General features: G+C 39.5%; 1 protein-coding gene across 7 annotated transcripts in view; it reads right to left on the bottom strand.

The window, feature by feature from the left end:
• The window catches only part of esrrga (estrogen-related receptor gamma a), a 156,839-nt gene that overhangs the window by 17,558 nt on the left and 120,642 nt on the right, over positions 1-18,639 (bottom strand). For 6 of the 7 annotated variants that reach the window (XM_035910948.2, XM_087834026.1, XM_087833853.1 and 3 more), the window contains 2 exons: positions 13,901-14,011; positions 11,003-11,185 (listed from right to left, as the gene is read on the bottom strand). In XM_035910948.2, the coding sequence (XP_035766841.2) occupies positions 11,003-11,185; positions 13,901-14,011 (294 nt within the window). The remainder of the gene's footprint in view (positions 1-11,002; positions 11,186-13,900; positions 14,012-18,639) is intronic. The other variant, XM_006779911.3, reaches the window with a different exon arrangement.

The following is an 18,639-nucleotide window of genomic DNA, read 5'->3' as shown; positions in this document are numbered from 1 at the left end:
TAAGAGCATTGCAGTGGAGCCATTTCAAATAATAAAATATCAATATTTACATTTTAATTACCCACTTCTAGCTCCACTAGGGCTATGTCAAGGAGTGTGTATGTGTGCATGTACACTGCAAGTTCCACAGGGCCAAGCCTTCTTGACTTCACAGGGAATGAAGAGCACCGCTAAAGTGACAGAGGTCGGCTCTATTTGAGAATTTCTTGGAGAAATAAATGCTGAGAACTTTATGCAATATTGTCAAAGATTATATTTCTCATTTGCCTATTTAAAAACTTTTTCTTCACTGCGTCCATCTATCTTTCTCTCACCCTCTACCTTTCCTTCCTCCCATCAATATAATGCTCATGACGGCAGGAATGACCACTCTGTGTGTGTGTCTGCGAGGATGTGCATGTGAGCACAAATTTGTCAGGGGAACCATGTGAACACGCAGCTGAGCAGCTTACACACCAACTCACTATGTCTGTACATGGCACACACAAATTCAAAGCACATATAAAACTGCTGATCAACACTTTCAGGGACAAAAATGATTACGATGGTGAAATTGTAAGACATGTAAATATTACTTGTGTTTATATATGAATTTCTTCATTCTTCAATGAAATTGTATTAGGCAACTGAACTTATTTTTTGTTACGTTATTCTCCTAATTGCCACCAACTTAATCTATCCATCTAATTTGGCTGAATTTACTCTCTCAGCGTGTCCAATTACACGACTTGTGTCAGTCTATTGATCCTTTGGTGGATTATCTTTTCAAAACAATATCCTGCAACACTCTGGAAAAAATCCATTGTCTGTCCAAACAGCAAAAATGAATGCTTATTTAAAAAGTGCATAAATATATATCCAGTAAGAACACAGAGTTCAAAAGAGGTAAAAAATTTTAACGGTCATGAAACAGACTTTTTTTTTTTCTGTTAAGCACTATTGATGTATAAAGAAGTAGAAACCTGCTGACCATTGGCTTTAAAACAATGGTCCCTGTACTGTACATGCCTTGTGTCAGTATATGAGATTATAAGGCTGTGTTGATTTTATCTTCCTAATCCCCCGTAGCTGTCCATAGAGAGAGGACCCCAGAAATTCCACAGGGATTAATTTACCATTCACAGATTAGAGATATGGTCTCCAATATCATCATTGAGGACAAGCATCGAAGGGAAGGGCTCAACAATTGGAGCAATGAGGAGAGGGAGAACAGAGAGAATGAGAGAGCGACTTAAAAAGACTGAAATAAAGACAAAGATGAAAACGAATGCACACAGAGCCTTCTTTCCTACAGCACCATACCATAATGTCGTAGCTTGAAGACAAGAACATTAGACCTCATTCCACCTCCTCATCTGGGCCTGAAAAAGCCTGGGCTGAAAATCTTAATTAATTGTCCAATAGTGCTGCGGGGTCATTATGCATTGCAATAAAGAAGCGTGTAATTATGAGATTTAACAGCCATTACCAGGGCCAGGAACTCATATGTCATCATCAGCAACCAAGCCAATGGTTTGGTACGGCTATGTGTGTGGCTTGATGGACAGCACACATTCACAATGCACACAAATGTACACAATGCCATGTTGGTCTATAGTGGTTATATAGATATACATATAGATATATAAAAATACATTTGTTATTCAATAAGTAAACAAAAACTTGTATATTGGTATACACACCTGCATGCAGACTAACAGCGAAACTGAAAAGAAAAAAAAAACCCCACACACACAGACACACACACACTTTCACTCACTGGCTCAATCAGTCTCACCCAGACAATAAGGCGGCCAGCTGTGATAGCCGTCTGCAGATGAAACATCCCATCAAGATTAAATAGACACAAAAATACACATATTATTACTACCCTGTGTGTCTGTTCTATGCACTTGTGCACAGTGAAGCACTGAGACCATAGGCCCCAGTCATTTGCCCTATAGCAGGTGGCAAAGGTGGCAAAACATCACTGAAGTGCTCAAGCAGAAAGAAAAGAAAAGGGAAAAAAAAGATCTGAAAACATTTGTGGTAACAGAGTTTGTCAAAAAATCAAGAAAAACACATATATCCTACCTTACATCTATTCAAATGTGCGTAGAGTAAAAACAAAGCAAATTTGGCATTGTCTTATTTTTGCACCAGCGCAAGCCTCAGTCACACAGGCCTTTGTAACCACTGCTTTCTGGCACTGGTTGGCAAGTGATTGCTGCAGGTTGCTGGCTTTTGCTGGATGAAAATCGGTTTGGTCATTAGCATTAGCAGATAGCTGTGGTTGTATGGAAGACACCAACTTGTCTGCAAACACTTGCCAACGATTCACCAAGCAGTAGTGACTTGAAACTTGAAAAAGTGCGACACACACCAGAAATGGGAAAACATCCCTTTTTAAAAGGCACAAATTCTGCTTTGAAGGTGACTGCCTCAAAGATTCACTACCATTCATCTCTTTGCTGACAAGTCTGCACCTTCCTTATTAACAACAGAAAACCCCTGCAACCAAGGAATTATAAAGGGATTTTCAGTCTAGTGTCACATACCACTGTTTGACCAATTTTACATAGTGACTGCAAGCGACCACTCGTCAACCAGTGGTGTAAACCACATTTTTCCGTAATGTTTGCCAGTGTTTACTGACTGATCTCTGGATGTTTAAAAAAACAACAACAAAAGTACAAAACTAATGAATCGTTATGAAAATTGATGATTTAAAAAATAATTTCAAATATGGCTGAATTGTTCGGAATTCATCATAAATGATCTTTTAAAACTGTTATCCAACACTTTGGCAAAGGGACCGCCCTAAAGTGTTTATTGTATGTGTGTGTGTGTGTGTGTGTTGTGTGCACAGGCCATAAGTTGTTCCCAGCTGGTGACAGGCACGCTCCAATCCTATTTTCCCACCTGCTTATTGTCTGATGGAAAGGATGAATCCTCCAGGCCATTATTTAAGAACGATGGATGCAGGAGGAAGGAAGGTGGAAGAAACAGGAGCGCAAAGGGAGACAGGAAGGAAAACAATAGAATAACAAAGGGGGGTAAGGAATAAACAAATAAACACAAACATGAATGGGAGATAAGGGAAGTAGAGGAGAAAGAGAAGGCAGGAGAAGCAGTAGGAAAGGGAAAAGAAATAAGTAGTGAAGGAGCAATGATAGGTGGAGAAAGAGAGAATTAGGACAGCAAATAGGAAAATAAAAAAAGAATAAAACTGAAGATGCAGACAGAAACCATGAGGATAGATAAGCAGAAAGAGGAACTAGAGAATAACTATTTCATGCCTGTCTGTGAACTTTGCATGAACCGCCGGAAATAATGTGATGCCATGACAAGTCGGTCCCTCCTTCCACTAGATTTGTGGCAGGCATAGGTGTGTTATGTGTGTGTGTGGGTGTCACTGGATCCCTGTATGTGTGTGAACTCTTTATATTGCTTTTGGTGTGTGTGTGTGTGTGTGTGTACATGTGCGCTCCAACAGATAGAATAGGATGATGATGATTTGAAATGGAGTTTGGCCTGTGCGTAATTATGATCATCTATCTTTATGCCCCGCCAGCATATCATATCATATCATATCACATCACATCATCTCTCTTTCTCTCTTTCTTGGACAACCACACACACACACACACACACACACAAGCAAATTGAAAGTAGTAAAAGCTGACTGTTTGCTAATAATGACTTAGATGATGATGGGCTCAGATGGTGTGCTGATTTATTTGTTACTGCTCGTCTGATTTCACATATTATAAAACTGCGCATGTGTGCGTATGTGTGCATTTGTGCGCATTTGTCTGCATTCACTACGTATCAGTGCTTCCTTATGAATATGTGTATGTGTTTTTAGAAGCGTATGTTTGTGTGCCCAGGGAAGGAAGTGTTTGTGTATGCAGGCTGGTGTGCGCCAATGTATGCAGCTTGTTTCTCGTGTGTGTGTTGTGTGTGACAGATATTATTTGATGCAGATTAGTCAGTGTACTCAGATTGCAGGCTGTGTCTCAAAGGCTGATAGACAAATGAATTTGATTTGCAAATGTAATCAAACTAATAAGAAAAAAAAAACAGCAATGGACCGCTGAGCTTTTACTTGAACTGAAACCCATCTATCCACTGAAGAAATGTGTGACTCTTTTTCCTTTTAGAAATTAGAATCACAATAATTAAAATTACTTGTAATGAGAGGCCGTTCCAAAAACACATTTTCATCAGACATCAATTTTAAAATTAGCGTGAGTCTTAACGCACTGCTATTAGTTTTCTTGTTCCGGACTGCCATTACTTTCATGCAACTTCATTTTTTGATTCAGGTCTTATTTTGAGTGACACATACATAGATGTAGCCACCATGACATCATCCACTGGTTTTTAAGCATCCACTCACCGCACTGACACAGCTTCTTAATAATTAGTGCTAAGTTGCATACAAATAAAATACTGCAGTTTTACTCAGCAAATGGAGCGCAAACTTCTTGGATGGGGTGTAGCTTACAGGAAGACATTAGTGGAGGTGAAGCATAGGAGACAGCTGTGGCTATAGTCCGTGTGTTGGCAGTTACCACACAGTGAATGGGGCCATGCCCCTAGTTTGTAGCTGTTATAAGGGGCGACATACCAAAGATTATTTTTCTCTTACCAGACTGTAAACACATTTAACTGGGCCTTTTAACAAAGGACATACCGCCAGGCCAAGTGGTTGCTCGAGGAAGTACATATTTTGGGACTTAGACTTTATTTGTTGTTATCACAATGGCAGTGTGTATGTGAATGTACATATTATTGTGCGTTTTTAAGGTAACCATCTGAAGCTGGGTGTTTGAGTCTCATCATAGGATCGTCTTTATGGAAACATTGTTGAAAAATATGTGGCAGTGTAGAGAATGGCTATATATCCATTTACTGCAATGTAAATATAGTAGGGATTCTTTAATATTACATCAAGATACTGTAGTATATAAATATTACCCAGAGGTTCACCTTCAGATATGAAGGTGATTAATTTAAGAATTATTTTTTACACATTACTTTGTCAAATTAATTGATATCGGCAGATCTGTGGGCTCAAATTGTGATCAGATTTTAAAACATTTATTCAGTTGATAAAACTGCATAATGACATAGAAAAGAAACAAAAGTGAATAGAAGAAAAAAGTTACAACCAAGTAGACAAGAAAGAAAAAAGCAGCGTAGAAAGAAATGAAAATGGTTTCGCCTCTGTTCTCTCATATTGATGACATGCTTCCAATACCCACAGGCTTAATCCAATAAAGAAAGCCCAACTTAATCCAAACATTAAGCTCAGATATCAAATATTCTTTTCCTAATTTGATTTCATCAATATTTGTTTTCATCTGCAAACAGTGATGTGTTTGTTTGTATGGGCTGCAAGAGGAAATCATGGTGCTGGTGCACTGGAAAATAAGATAACTCTTTTGCATGAATGTGGACAACGAAACAGACAAACACATGCGCTCACATGAGCAAACACATATACTTGAAACCAAGACCTCAGCCTCTAAATGTGTTATCTAGCTCAGGGATGAGCAGAAATGGAAATCAAACACGCCAAACAGAGCTCAGAGAAAATCAACAGAGACTAGAAACACACATAAAAATTACGTACTGAAGACCCTGAGACCCTCGATAACAATGGCAAGAATGACCAAGGCAATGAACTAAATCAAATACTAAATCTAAATCAAACTCTAATAAAGTCATATTTATGAGTTTGACCCCATCAGCATATAGATTGGGTAGAGTCTTTATTGTCATTTAAAGTGAGTTTATAAGCATAGGAACAAAATCTAGTGATTGAATGTAAAATGTCCAGTATCAACACCTTTGTTTTCTGGCTAACAGATCACTGGTGTTTACTCTCCATTCAGGCAAATCTCAGGAATTCGCAAGCGTTTTCTACCATTAAACATTTTTAAAACATTTGCTGTTATAAATCATGTTTAAAATGTCATCGTTTTCCACACAAACATTACATTTTATCATGTTATGCACGTAAAGACTTGAAGGTTTAGGAGAAGAAATGAGAGCACAAGTTATAAATCACCTGCATTTCTGTTTGCTTTTACACTGTCAAAAAATATAATGTCTGTATGGTGAGCTATATGTGTATGTCCATGTGAATGCACTGTATTTTGTGTGTGTTGTGTTTGTGCTTAAGAAGACACCCACCATGCTGTGACTGTCAAGGTGAGCTAGCCTTAGCCGACAGAATGGGGGCATATCTGCTTGTGCGTCTAGTTGTTTCCATGTGTATTTCCGCGCGTTTATTTCATGGAATCTTAGGGGCAATATCTTTGAGAGGGAGAAATATTGTAAAATGTAGTAGGGAATTCACAATAATGAACAGTGAGGGAAGAAATTAGGACAAAAGGAGGCAATATTATATTATTTTAGAAGTTTGATGCCAGTAGAGCTCGTTTGTGTGGGTTGTTTTTCTTCTGATTTACCACTCTGTTACTAAGCGGAGCAACCTCTTTGCTGATTGATGACATCACCAGACTTAATCAGGAGGGCTGTAGAGTGACATCATCACATCACCAGTCTGGGCTTTTACATCTGTCTCACTCTACATGCGCACAGATGTGAGCAAACACACACATGCACACGCACACAGAGCTGTTTTGCATCTTTCAGAGCTCATTGTGAAGTCTTATAATGTGTGTCAGTGTTAATTTAGTGAGCTGCAGTTTCAGAGTCAAGCATCCATATGTACGCGTGTGTATATGTATGTGTGTCTAAAGGTTCCCCATGACTGCCGAGACTCAACATTTTATTTGCTAAAAGGAGCAGGACACTTCTATTAATCAATATTTGCTGACTACTGGCTGCCTCTCTGGCTGATTGACTGGCTGTGTAGTTACTTGACTCACTGATTGGCTAACTAACAGACAGAACGGCTAACTGCTCGACTGGTTGGCTAAGTCTCTAAGTGAAAACCATTTAAAACATGTCCAAAAGAGAAACACCAGAAGAAACGAACACTGGCTACAAAATCGGAGGGCGACTTTCCTCTTTGGCTGCTTTACTGCGATATGTCAACGTTTGTAGAGAGGCACATTTCAAATAGCGATCAGAATAATCAGCTCAATCTGAACACATAAGCAAAACCAACGAGCACTGGCCTTCCAGTCAGTGGTCGCTGGCTGGGAGGACGTGAGAAGAGGACCGTGGGAGGGGATAGGGGTTGAGAAATGATGGTGACTTGATTATGAAGAGGTTAAGAATACCACAGAGAGAGAGGGTGGGAGGTCAGGTCAGGGAGGGGGAGAAAATGAGGGAAAGACAGAAAGACACAGAGGGATAGAGAGCAAAAGGAGGACGTCACGGCATAGTTTTAAGAGGGAAGGGTGGGGGGTGGGGTATTTAGCCAATGGGTCAAAACAGTATTGTGTTAAATGCTCTCTGGGAGTATCTAGGTTATCTAGACTGTTCACATCCCATTTCCTGTTCTTTCGACGCATGTGTTATTCTACACCTGAACTTTGCCACTATTATACCTGTGTACGTTTCTAATCAATTACTAAAATACTTTTGGTATGGTAAGTTGTATAAATAAGATTATATTTTGAATAATCATCAACATAGAACAACAGAAAAAAGAAAATAAAGAGACATAAAGAGAAAATAAAGAGAGCAATCAAACATCTCTCAAGAATGAAATAAAGTCTGGTAACAGCTGCAATAAATTACTAAAGAACAGGGTATAAGAGAAAAAATAAAATAAATGTCCATATGTAATAACTAGCAGGGAAGAAGGAATATGTTACTTACTAGGGGATAAAACAGAAAAAAAGAGCATAAGTCAAAATTTTCTCAAGCGGTTATTGGCTTCAGCTGTAAACGTTACATAGTGTTATTTGTTTTGAATAAGCCTGCTCATATAATTCATGTACAACATTACTTTAAGAGATTCATTACGCTTGATATATAAATTCAAAATAGCTTTTTTGAAGTACAAAAGCTAAAGCACACTGCGAATGTGATAACAGCTGAACCTCAACTATGCTCACACCAGAGTGTTTTAACCCCCAAGTTCATCTCCAAATCCATACAAGAGGAATAGAGGGGAAAAAGGGAAAAAAACAATAAAGAGACATATTAAAGACAGTGAATGTAAAAGAAAAAGAGAAAAGTATGCAGAACAAGAAGGAAGAGGACCGTGTTCCTCACCTGTTATTCCATCACCACCAAAGTCCAAACCCCTTCTCCTCTATCTCCATAAAGACCGATTAAATAAACGAACCGATGGCAAACCCCTCTTCACCTCCCATCCCCCATTTTTTTACAACTCAATCATGCCGTGCTACTGCTGGCACATAGACTGCTTATCCCGAGTGTCAAAATTGAAAGGGGAAAGAAAGAAAAAGAGGAAGAAAGACTGTAAGAAAAGAAAGAGCAAGTTAGAGGAGATAGGGAAGCAAGAGAATAGTGGAGGGGATGTGGGGGGTGGCCCAAGAGCAATTTCTTTCGTGAATAAAGACAGAACAGGGGAGGGGGGATTGTGAAAAAAAAAAGCACTAATGGCAAGGCCTCTAGTTCTGTTAAAATAGACTGCGTTATAGGTTCTAGCTCTCATTCGTTGATTCATTCATTTGTTCGTTCCTTGCTCTTTCGTCAAGTCAAGTGCTCGCTTGTCTGTCTCGCTCTTTTGTGTTCATGAGTCTAGATAAGAGCTGCTAGTATGACTGCCCGGTAGTCATTTAGCTATTATGGAAGGAGAGAGAGAGAGAAAGAGAAAGACAGAGAGAAAGAGAGAGTAAGAAGAAAGAAAAGAGGATGAAAAGACTAATTCTACTGACAGATAAATGGCTCATTTGAATGGCCTTTCTTTCTTTTAATTCACTCTCTCATTTGCTCCTGTTTAAATATTTGCTGTTCTTCCCCCGCTCTTCTCACCTGACTGCTCTTCTTTCCTCCTTCAAACACACATACACACTTGACGATGACATGTAACCTAATACGCAACTGGAGTTGTCTCTTTGAGAGCTATTAAAATGAGAGCTCTTTACTAATCCATAATATTGGACGGTAAGGCCTTTCATGGCCTCTGAATAATAACTTCTGATATTTCCACAGGCCCGCAGTTTCAGAGTGTGACCGTTTCCTGCTCACGTACCACTGTATGAAAATGCGTGCACGTTTGGAGTCATTTGTCTATGTCTTGTCACCGTTTGAATCAGCAAAAAAGCCTTATGTGGCACGTCTGTGTTTATATATTTGCCCGCATTTCATCACTCTCTTTGAAACACGCGGATCTGTGAAGTACACGCGCACGATTCCTTGTGGGATAACCAGATACACTCAGTGTGTCTGAAACCTCATTTTCCTCTCCTAATGACATATCAAATGTTTGCATAAGGCCATATCAGTATGGAAATCAGCGTGCACACACATAAGTCTTAGAATAAAAGAACCAATCAAAGAGATATGCGTGAATATGTGCGTGTGTGGTGTCAAAAGTCTCTAACGTCGGGTGATTGTGTGTGTCAAACATGACACACACACACTGACACACACAAACGCGCGTACCCTAGCCTTGTTATCCGGGGGCCTGTCTTGCAGGCAGCCTCTCTAACGCTGAGTGATGTTTAAATTAGTTTACAATTTAGGCTCCTCGCTATCCACAGACGGCTCTTAACTCAGTGTGTGTATGTGATGTGTTTTTCTGGGTGTGTTTGTGTGTGTGAGAGCGTAACAAATTGTTGCCAGTACGGCAGACATCTAATGACTTCAAATTAGCTGCCTGGCGCTTGCCTTGACACGTTGTTACCACTGTTAGCAGCCTTTGTGTGCGTGCGTGTGTGTGTGTGTATGCGGCACATCGCAGCCATATCATGAAGCATAAATTGGCTTCACCTCCCCTCTCTCTGCCTCTGTCTTTTTTTTCTTTGTCTCTCTGTCTCTCTCCATCAATTTGATTAAAAAAATTACTGTACCATGGAGAGCAAAGACTTGTGCATGTGTGTGTTCACATGTACAACCTGCAGAGAGTCACCACACACACACGCACGACAAGATGTGGAACAAGATGGCTGAAAAAAGGTTAACAGGTCTATCTGACTCTATTCTTTGTGTGTGTGTGTGTGTGTGTGTGTGTGTGTGTGTGTGTGTGTGCGTTTGTGTGTGTAAGAGGCTGATAAAGAACGTTGAGGAGGCGTATTTCTTTCTGACAATCCTTTCCAACCTGAGTGAACAGTAGATCACTTTGTGTGTGGACATGTATGGGTGTTTGTGTGAGCTTGGTGTGAGTGTGAGTATTAGATAGGTGTTCAGCGTTGTAAACAGTGAGGATTTCATAAGGTGTTCACTTCACACAAACACACACACACACACACACACACACACACACACACACACACACACACACACACACACAGGGAAGATGAAGAGTTCTATCTTTCTCTGTGAGCAGTGGATTGCCTTCCTCGTTCATCTAATCACGCCATCTTCTCTCCTCCGCCAAGCAATCGTTGCGCTTCGCTCGCTTTATACAGAAAGCTGCACACACACACACACGCGCGCACACACACACACACACACACACAAACGTACATGCCCAAATGCACTCTGAGCCCAGTACATAACCTGCCTAACTTGATCCACTTACTTGTAAAAAGGGTAAGCACAGAGAAAACACAGGCATGACTCAAAACAACAAATTAAATCTACATTACATGTGTGCCTGTGCATATATTTGAGTCCTTTTGTGTATGTACGTATGGAGGTTCAGCATAGACCTGTTTGAAAACTTTCAATAAGTTTTTATTTGCTGAAACAAAAGCTAAACATTTTGCCATTGACCTTATCTTGAATCACTTGAGTTATTATGTTAATTTTGCGATCTTGTACTCCAGTTCCAAATTTGATCAGATTACGAGAGAAAAGAGGTTAGTTTAAGTTAGTTTGAGAAGATTAAATTCTTAAATTCCTCGCTTTTAGTAATGAACCTGTGAGAGAAAGGGCACAGGAGAATTTTTTTTTTCCCTACCTGGAATATGTTTGGCCCAACCAATGTTGACCACCAGCTCTCTGTCCGCCAGGTCACACAGCGTAGTCAGGGCCTTGATGTCGCTGTCTGGTACTGTCGGGTCCGGCATGGCATAAATCTTCTCTGGCTCAGCCACCAGCAGGTGAGATACGATTTTGTTATCTGCAAGGCAGCCAAAGGCAACTGACATGACCACCAGACAAGGAGAAAGACACAGAGACAGAGAAATGGTGAATTTTTGTCGTGTAAAGCTACAAGTTGTTTCACCCCAGTCCGGTACAAAAATGTGAAAGGTCATGTGCAAATCTCATACGATGGCCTGCTGGTAACACATACGTCTTAAGCTATATTTAACACAAACACGCACAGTGGACAAATGAAGGAGAACCGGTGGATCTATTTTGATAGGGGGTGCATTTTGCTTGCATTGTTTGGGACCACATCTCCCCTTGGAGTGAACAGTGATTGCAAATTAATGATCACCTAGGTCACTAAATTGTTCCGTAAAATGAATCGTATGCTTTCACCTTGGAGTCATCCCACTGAAGAACTATTGCAGATTTTGGACCAATATGTCACATGGTTCTCTTTTTCCCTTTAATTTCTCACCTGTCTGTATTCCCATTCGCAAAAATGAAGCATCTGATGTAAGTTCAGACTCGTTAGGAGTATGAAATCAACACACAATTTTCAGATGTTCACGTTGCAATTAAGCATAAATTTAAAACCTTTCAACCCTTGAAACTGCCAAAAACACACAATTCCTTCAAAAACACCAAATTTCAAGTGTTGATCTTATTTGAAAGCCTTTTTAGAGTTTAGCACAAAACATAAAAAAGGACCGTACAAAAAAAAAAATCAAACAAGGTATTGAAATGTTTTAAATATAAGCGATTCTCCAGTGGTTATAGCCTTCTATCGCCAGTTGATCCAAGATGCCCAAAACTGTTGTTTTGTAAGACAGTCTTAAGAAGTTTCACTGATACATAGAGCAGGGAAAGATAACACTGAAAGCCAAACGGCTCAGCCGGTAATGGTGACATGTGGTGATGAGACCTCTATGGCCCATTAGTAACAGACTGATACCCTGCTTCCAAATTAATCCACTGACTAATCAAGCATGGGAATAATAACAGAGGATAGAAGCGCAAGAGTGAAGTGAAGGATAGAAAAAGAGAGCAAGATTAGCAATGAAAAAATGGGAAAAGATAGAAAGGTAGAAAGTGAGTCATGAATAGATTGTAAAAGACAGACAGGAGGAGTCCAGAGAGCGACAGCTAGATAGAGATAAACAGCAAGAGAGAGTGAAAGAGAGTTGTGGGGATGAGTTGTGTATTGATCTAACACTGTCCACCACCCCCAATTCTCTTACATACACCCACACATACACAGTGTGTGAGTGTATACATATACTGCAGTATCTGTGGGTAAATCTTATTTAATGTTTCCCTAATTAGAATCAATGGAAGCCCATTTCCAAACCCTGGGCTATTGTTCTGTTCTCACACAATCAATGGGGACGCTGAAGCTAGGGATTGGGCAACAGATAGATAGGCTGTGTGAGTGTATCTGAGGGAGAGACAGAGGGACACAACGTGTGTGTATTGACTGTGTGAGAGAGAGAATGAACAAGAGAGATAAAGTAAGTCTACATTAACTGTAATGTATTTTTTAAAATGTGCAAATTTGATTTTAAGTTGGACAGATTTATCTTCATGGAAATAATCATTCATATTATGGAACAAATGTAAATAGCACAGACTAAATACAGATTTATTTCCTGTATTCTCTTCCAAATTATGATGCCTGATAAGAATAGTTTAGCAAGACTAAAAAGAGTTAAATATAATTTTAAATTAAATAGCCTGCCAAGGAAGGCCTCACAGGTGCTTTGTGTAAGCAAACACACACAGTACAAACACACACACATAGTGTACACATATTCACTTTATCCCATCATTTCAATGATTAGTAGTGCAAAAGTCCCAGTAAGCTGTTGTGCAGCCATTCAGCATATTGGCCTAAACCAGAATATGCTCCAGCTTTAAGCAAAATGGGCTTTGGGGACCAAGCTGCTAAACACTGCTCAATCTGCACTGCATATGGGTGTGTGTGTGTGTGTGTGTGTGTGGAGGCAGACGGTTAGCTAGAGAGCTAACTCTAGTTTGATGCGGTTGCCAGATTGGATTTAATCCGGATTAGGGCTCTGGCTGGTCTCCCTCCCTCCTTTTCTCTCACCCCTCTTCCCTCCTCTCTCTCTGAGAAACGGCCTTATTTAGACTCGCTCTTTCTCCCTCTCTGTCTCTACCTGTCTCTTTGTCACTCTCACTCACTCTTTCCCTTGTTAATTTTTACTCATCAGGCTTTGGCTGCGGTTTTATTCTTTAAAAAACTGCAGCCAATCCAACCGGTGCTAAATGAATACCTTTATGGTGAAATATTACACATATAAAATGTTATGATCCCAAACTGGTAGCAGCAGAAACAGGGAGATAAACATGGTCCCAAACAGATGGGCTTCTCACTACTATGTTTCTGTTTATGTGTGTGTGTGAGTTGAAACGTTTTTACTGTCCAACTGTCTCCATTAGGACAGAAACTGATGGAAAAGCAATTCCTTTCACTTAGGGGCTCTAAACAATGACTCCTGGTTATTGCTTGAGCACTGTCTACTAGGGTAATACGATATTTTGTTGAAAATTTTTTTTGTGTGCAGTCAGTTGCCCGTCATTTTGTAGTTTCTTCCACACACAACATCAGATCCTCTGCACATCTAGTTGTTAAAGTCAGCACGCATGTGTCCTTGAAAATCCCACGTCAACTTTGTAGAGAAAAGCACCATCTTGCATGCTGTTTGTAGTCAGAGCTTGTTTTTTTTTTGCACGTGTGTTTTCTTACATGGCTTCTTGGGGGGCAGAGCCAGCTGTGGATTCAGGTACGGGCTGTTGTCTGCATCTATCCGGCGTTTGTACTTCTGTCTTCCACCGCGAACCCTGTCCAGACGAACACCTGTGAGAAATGACAGAGAGAAGTATGTATCAATATAGTGTACATTACACAAAAATAAAGACAGATTTTAACCTCTTTGAGTAGTTAATGATAGCAAGAAAAATGAGACTCGCATCGCCTTCTATGCAAGCAGATAGTAAAAGAAGGAGGGAGATGGATCTTTGATTTACAAGGCTGGGTCTGTATGTATGTACGTGTTAAGTATTCACTCTTTTGTTATTCTTAGGCTTGCTAAACTCACTTTTCCCCCCTTTTCTTCTACAACAAGACTAATTTATAGAAGCCATTTGAGTAGAAGGCCTCTCTTGCTCACTTTGACTCTCTGGCTTTCCGACTCTTTTACTGTCTCTTGCCCAATCTTGGTCTCTCTATTGCTGTCTCCCTCTCTGTCTCGTTAATTAATTGACACAAAGGAGTCCTAATTTAATTAGACCTATCTCTCAGGGGATTGGATGTTACCGTGGTTACCACTTAAAGATGGATAAGAAAGACAGAGGTGTCATGTACCCTGGAGGAGGAGAGAAGAGGAAAGGAGAGGAGAAGAAAGGAAAGGAAAGGATAAGAGGGTTTAAGAGGATGCCAAATCTTTAGATGAGTCTAGGCTTCTGCTATTAAGCAATAAAATTAGTAACTTTAGGAGGAGATACAAAATTAATTACTAGAATGGCTGCAGAATGAGTCCCACCATGTGTATCTCATCTTTTAGATATTAAATTAGTAATCAGACTTTTATACAATGAATTAAACTCACAATTTTAAAGGCTTTGGCTTATTTTAAACATTAGCTCACACTAGCACCATAAAATATACTGGATGCTGTGACATACCAAACCATATTATGTTGAGGGTGAACAGAGAGCAGGGACAACTGCAAAGTATTAGAAAAGAGACTGAACTGTATAGTGAAAACATGTAAATTAGGTAGATAACGTTAGACACATTTTTCTGGCAGTCTCTCAGTTTTGTGCATCTATCCATCCATCCATCCAAGAAGTTGGAGAGAAAAAGGATGGAAAATGGAAAGGAAAGCAATTGGCGTGTGAAAGCAAGAGAGAGATTTGCTCACATAGAGACGTTTAAATCCTCTAAAAAATGTGCTGACCACATTCATGACAACAAACCTTGAGAGATTTAACAGAAAGACTTCTATTGGCAGCAGGAGAAAAATGTCAGGGAGCATCTTTGTGCATTTGTAAGTTGATATGTTCTCCTGTTTTATATGAGTTTGTTTATTTGAACGTTTTGAAGACTACCTTTATTCCAAATATGTCATGTTGGCGTGAGTGCACATGGAAATATATTCATTAAAAATTCATAATGAGCTCAGGCAGTAGTCAAACCAGTGAACTGAACATTACACGCATCTGTGTGTATGTGTGAAAATGCTTGAGACTGGGACAGGTAGACAGAAGGGCTGACAGTCCAGGTACAGTGGGGGGGCCAGTGTCAGCAAACGGTCAAGAGACTCTTAACACCAGGGGGTACAAACCACTCACACACCCACTCTTTGCTTTTTCCAGCACATACACACTTATACGATGTCTACACCTCGCTAACCCACACATCTATGTTGTGTTTAGGTAAGTCCAGACAAGCAGCTTTTTCAGCTGCTACCTGCATCAGTGGTTGGCCAAAAAATGAAAAAATAAATTGGGGGCTGATAGAAACAGAGGGCAGGAAAAAGGTAAGTGTTAGGATGAGAGAAAATTATTGACTAAATGAAACAAATGGGACATAGCTTAAAAGAAGAATGTCAGTGATTTAAAGTGTAGAGATTACAGATTCATAATATAGTCACATATTCAAACAGACCAACACAAAATGTGTGGTTGTGTCAAAAAAAAAAGAAGATTTGGGTAAAATGTTTCATGTGTCTCTGTGTGTATTTATGAAACACCTGTAACTTCTGCCTGTTCCGCAGTGCACAAAGACACTGTGCAAACCACCACAAAATACATAACTATGGTATAACTAGCCATGCTAGTAATATACTGTAAGAAAGCAGCATAATATTAAAGCAGAAGAAAACTGAATGTTATGTTACTCATGGGTAGGGCCGCCACGATTAGTCGACTAGTCACGATTACGTCGACGATTTTGATAGTTGACGTAATCGTGACGTCGTCGACGCGTTGTTTGAAGATCCCAAAAGACGCAGGAATAAGTAGTAGGATTTAAGAGTGTAATAACGGACTGAAACAGAAGATGGCAGCACTGCATGTACAAGGATGCCAGCTGTCGTTAAACCCCGAAGAAGAAGAAGCTGTGTCCCAGAATTCATAGCGCAGCCCAGCTCAGTTTCCAACAATGGCGGCAGCTAGTTAGTTTTAATATTACTCTTATTATTCTTTCTAGGTCACAAAATAAACGTTTAGCATATTTTCAGGCAAGATGTAGCTGTGTAAACCTCAAATATCTGCTCAGTTTATCAAGACACCACATATTTTCAAAAGCGCTCTGACGTTTTCGGAGATGTCTGTTACCCACTAGCTCGATAGCTAGCTGGGGGCAAAGCTCACTAGAGCCCATGAGAACACCGGACTCCCGGCAAATCGTTTTCAAACCCACCGCCGTCTTTCGCTACTCAGGTTAAACATACATAAGTCACTTAGATAACTTACAAATGTTATTGTTTGGCTTTTTTTTCGTATTTTATTTGTTCCTGAGTAAAATGGTTTGGCTGAGATTAAAGTTATAGTTTTTACACAGCTGAATAACCGTCAAGCAGACAACTGATTATCAGAAGTGTGAGATGCTCGAGAATATACTCCAGTGTCCCGTTATATTTTAGATAGCAAGGAGTTTATTAAACTTCACCGAAAAGATCTGCAAATTTCATTAAAATTTAATAAACTATCATCTTGTCTTTATTTTTAGTTAGCACATACCTTAAACACTTAAAGCTGTAAGCTAATGATAGTTATATAAGAGCAGATGCATGCTGGTGCAATAAGCTGTACGTCCAATGGATGCATGATCTGATTAGTCGACTAATGGCAAAAATAATCGGTGACTAGTCGACTATTAAAATAATCGTTTGTGGCAGCCCTACTCATGGGAGCAGTTAAACTAACTAAGGCAGTTTCCAGGTCAATCGTGTCCTTCCCTGTCAAGGACAGTAACAAAAAGCAATAAGCTTTATTAATTTCTGCCCAGATAGTGCTATTACACGGTGCAGTTAGATTCTAAGATTAAGCACTTTTTCTGTATTTAGTATTGTTGTTTTTGTCTTGTTCTTTTGTTTTTTAAAATTGTTTTTCTTGCATTTTCTTTCAGTGCCATACATAAAAATGTAATTCATCAGCTGAGAAGGGCAGATACTCACATGTGGTATGTTTGCTTTGTGAATGCATTTACATCACAGTATGTTGTATTTTTATATAAACCAACATTAGGTTGTAAGTTCAGATACTAATTTCTTATGTAATTTGTTTGCAATTTGTCTGATGCGTGCTGTAAACCAGAAAAGTTGAATGTAACAGAGGCTGGGAGAAACTGCTAGTCTTGTCACACTTTCAAACTACTTTCAGTTACACTGAGGCTTTTTTCTCTTGTACATAATATAAACTCTTACATGCAGACTCTTAATTTTACTCTTTCTCTTTCCCATATACCTAAAAGACCCAGTGCTGGGCTAAGCTCACTTCATAAAGAGCCCTCTCTAACTACCTCATCTATTTTCCACCAAATTAACTCTCTCTCAGCACTGATTAATGATCAAATCTAAATGAATCAAATTAAAAATTGAAAATTATATTTCCAAAGCCCACAAAAAAGAGACAAGAGGAAGCTAGGGGAAGAGTGAGAGTGGGCTACCTCCTTTTAACAAATGAGCCTTCAAATCATAAAGAATGGGCAAGAGGGGAGAGGAGGAAAGGAATGTGGAGAGCGGAAAGAAGAAACGAGTAGAGAGGGAAGAGGGAAAAAGGCAACGGGAAAGTAAATTTAGCGATCAGAAAAAGAATTAATGCATATAGAAAAAAAAGGGCAAGGGCATGGAAGAACAGTATAACGGGAATTGGGAAAAATTGAGTTTGAATAAATAAATGCTAAAACACATTAAGCAATTATTACAAAATAGTGTAGCAAAGGGGGAACAGAGGGAAGAAAGTAGTTTACAGGCTATGAAATTATAGGAGAAGGAGAGAGTAAGTCCCAGCTAGACAACTATTCACTCAAACACACAAACAAGTATCTAACAAATACCACAAATTGTTTTGCATCACAAAACATTTTTGGTATGAATGTCAGATGCACATGAAACTGCGCAATTAATACTGCATATTTACCTTTTCAAAATACAGTAGGTTAAGCTACATGCCTTGATTATACCACTTTTGTCATAGTCTGTGCACAATCATATACACACCCAACTGACTGACTCTGTGACAGTGATGAAGGTGAATCATTCCTATCGTGGGAATATTGCTGTCTGTCAATAGCACGATCTGCACTGATCACATCAGCATAGATTTTTACACTGCACTGGCGTCACTCTGTGTCAGGGAATGTGCGCGTGTTCTTGAACAGTTGAAGGATTACGAGCCAAATGCCTTTGACATCTAAGTGTGCATGCAAGAGAAAGACAGAGGAAAAAACAAAAGAGGATGGACAGAAAAACACAATGT

Source organism: Neolamprologus brichardi, chromosome 1 (genome assembly GCF_056152115.1).
Source record: "Neolamprologus brichardi isolate AB-2024 chromosome 1, ASM5615211v1, whole genome shotgun sequence".
Lineage (NCBI taxonomy): Eukaryota > Metazoa > Chordata > Actinopteri > Cichliformes > Cichlidae > Neolamprologus > Neolamprologus brichardi.
The sequence above is the reverse complement of the archived record's forward strand: the minus strand, read 5'-3'. Positions and strand labels throughout refer to the sequence as shown.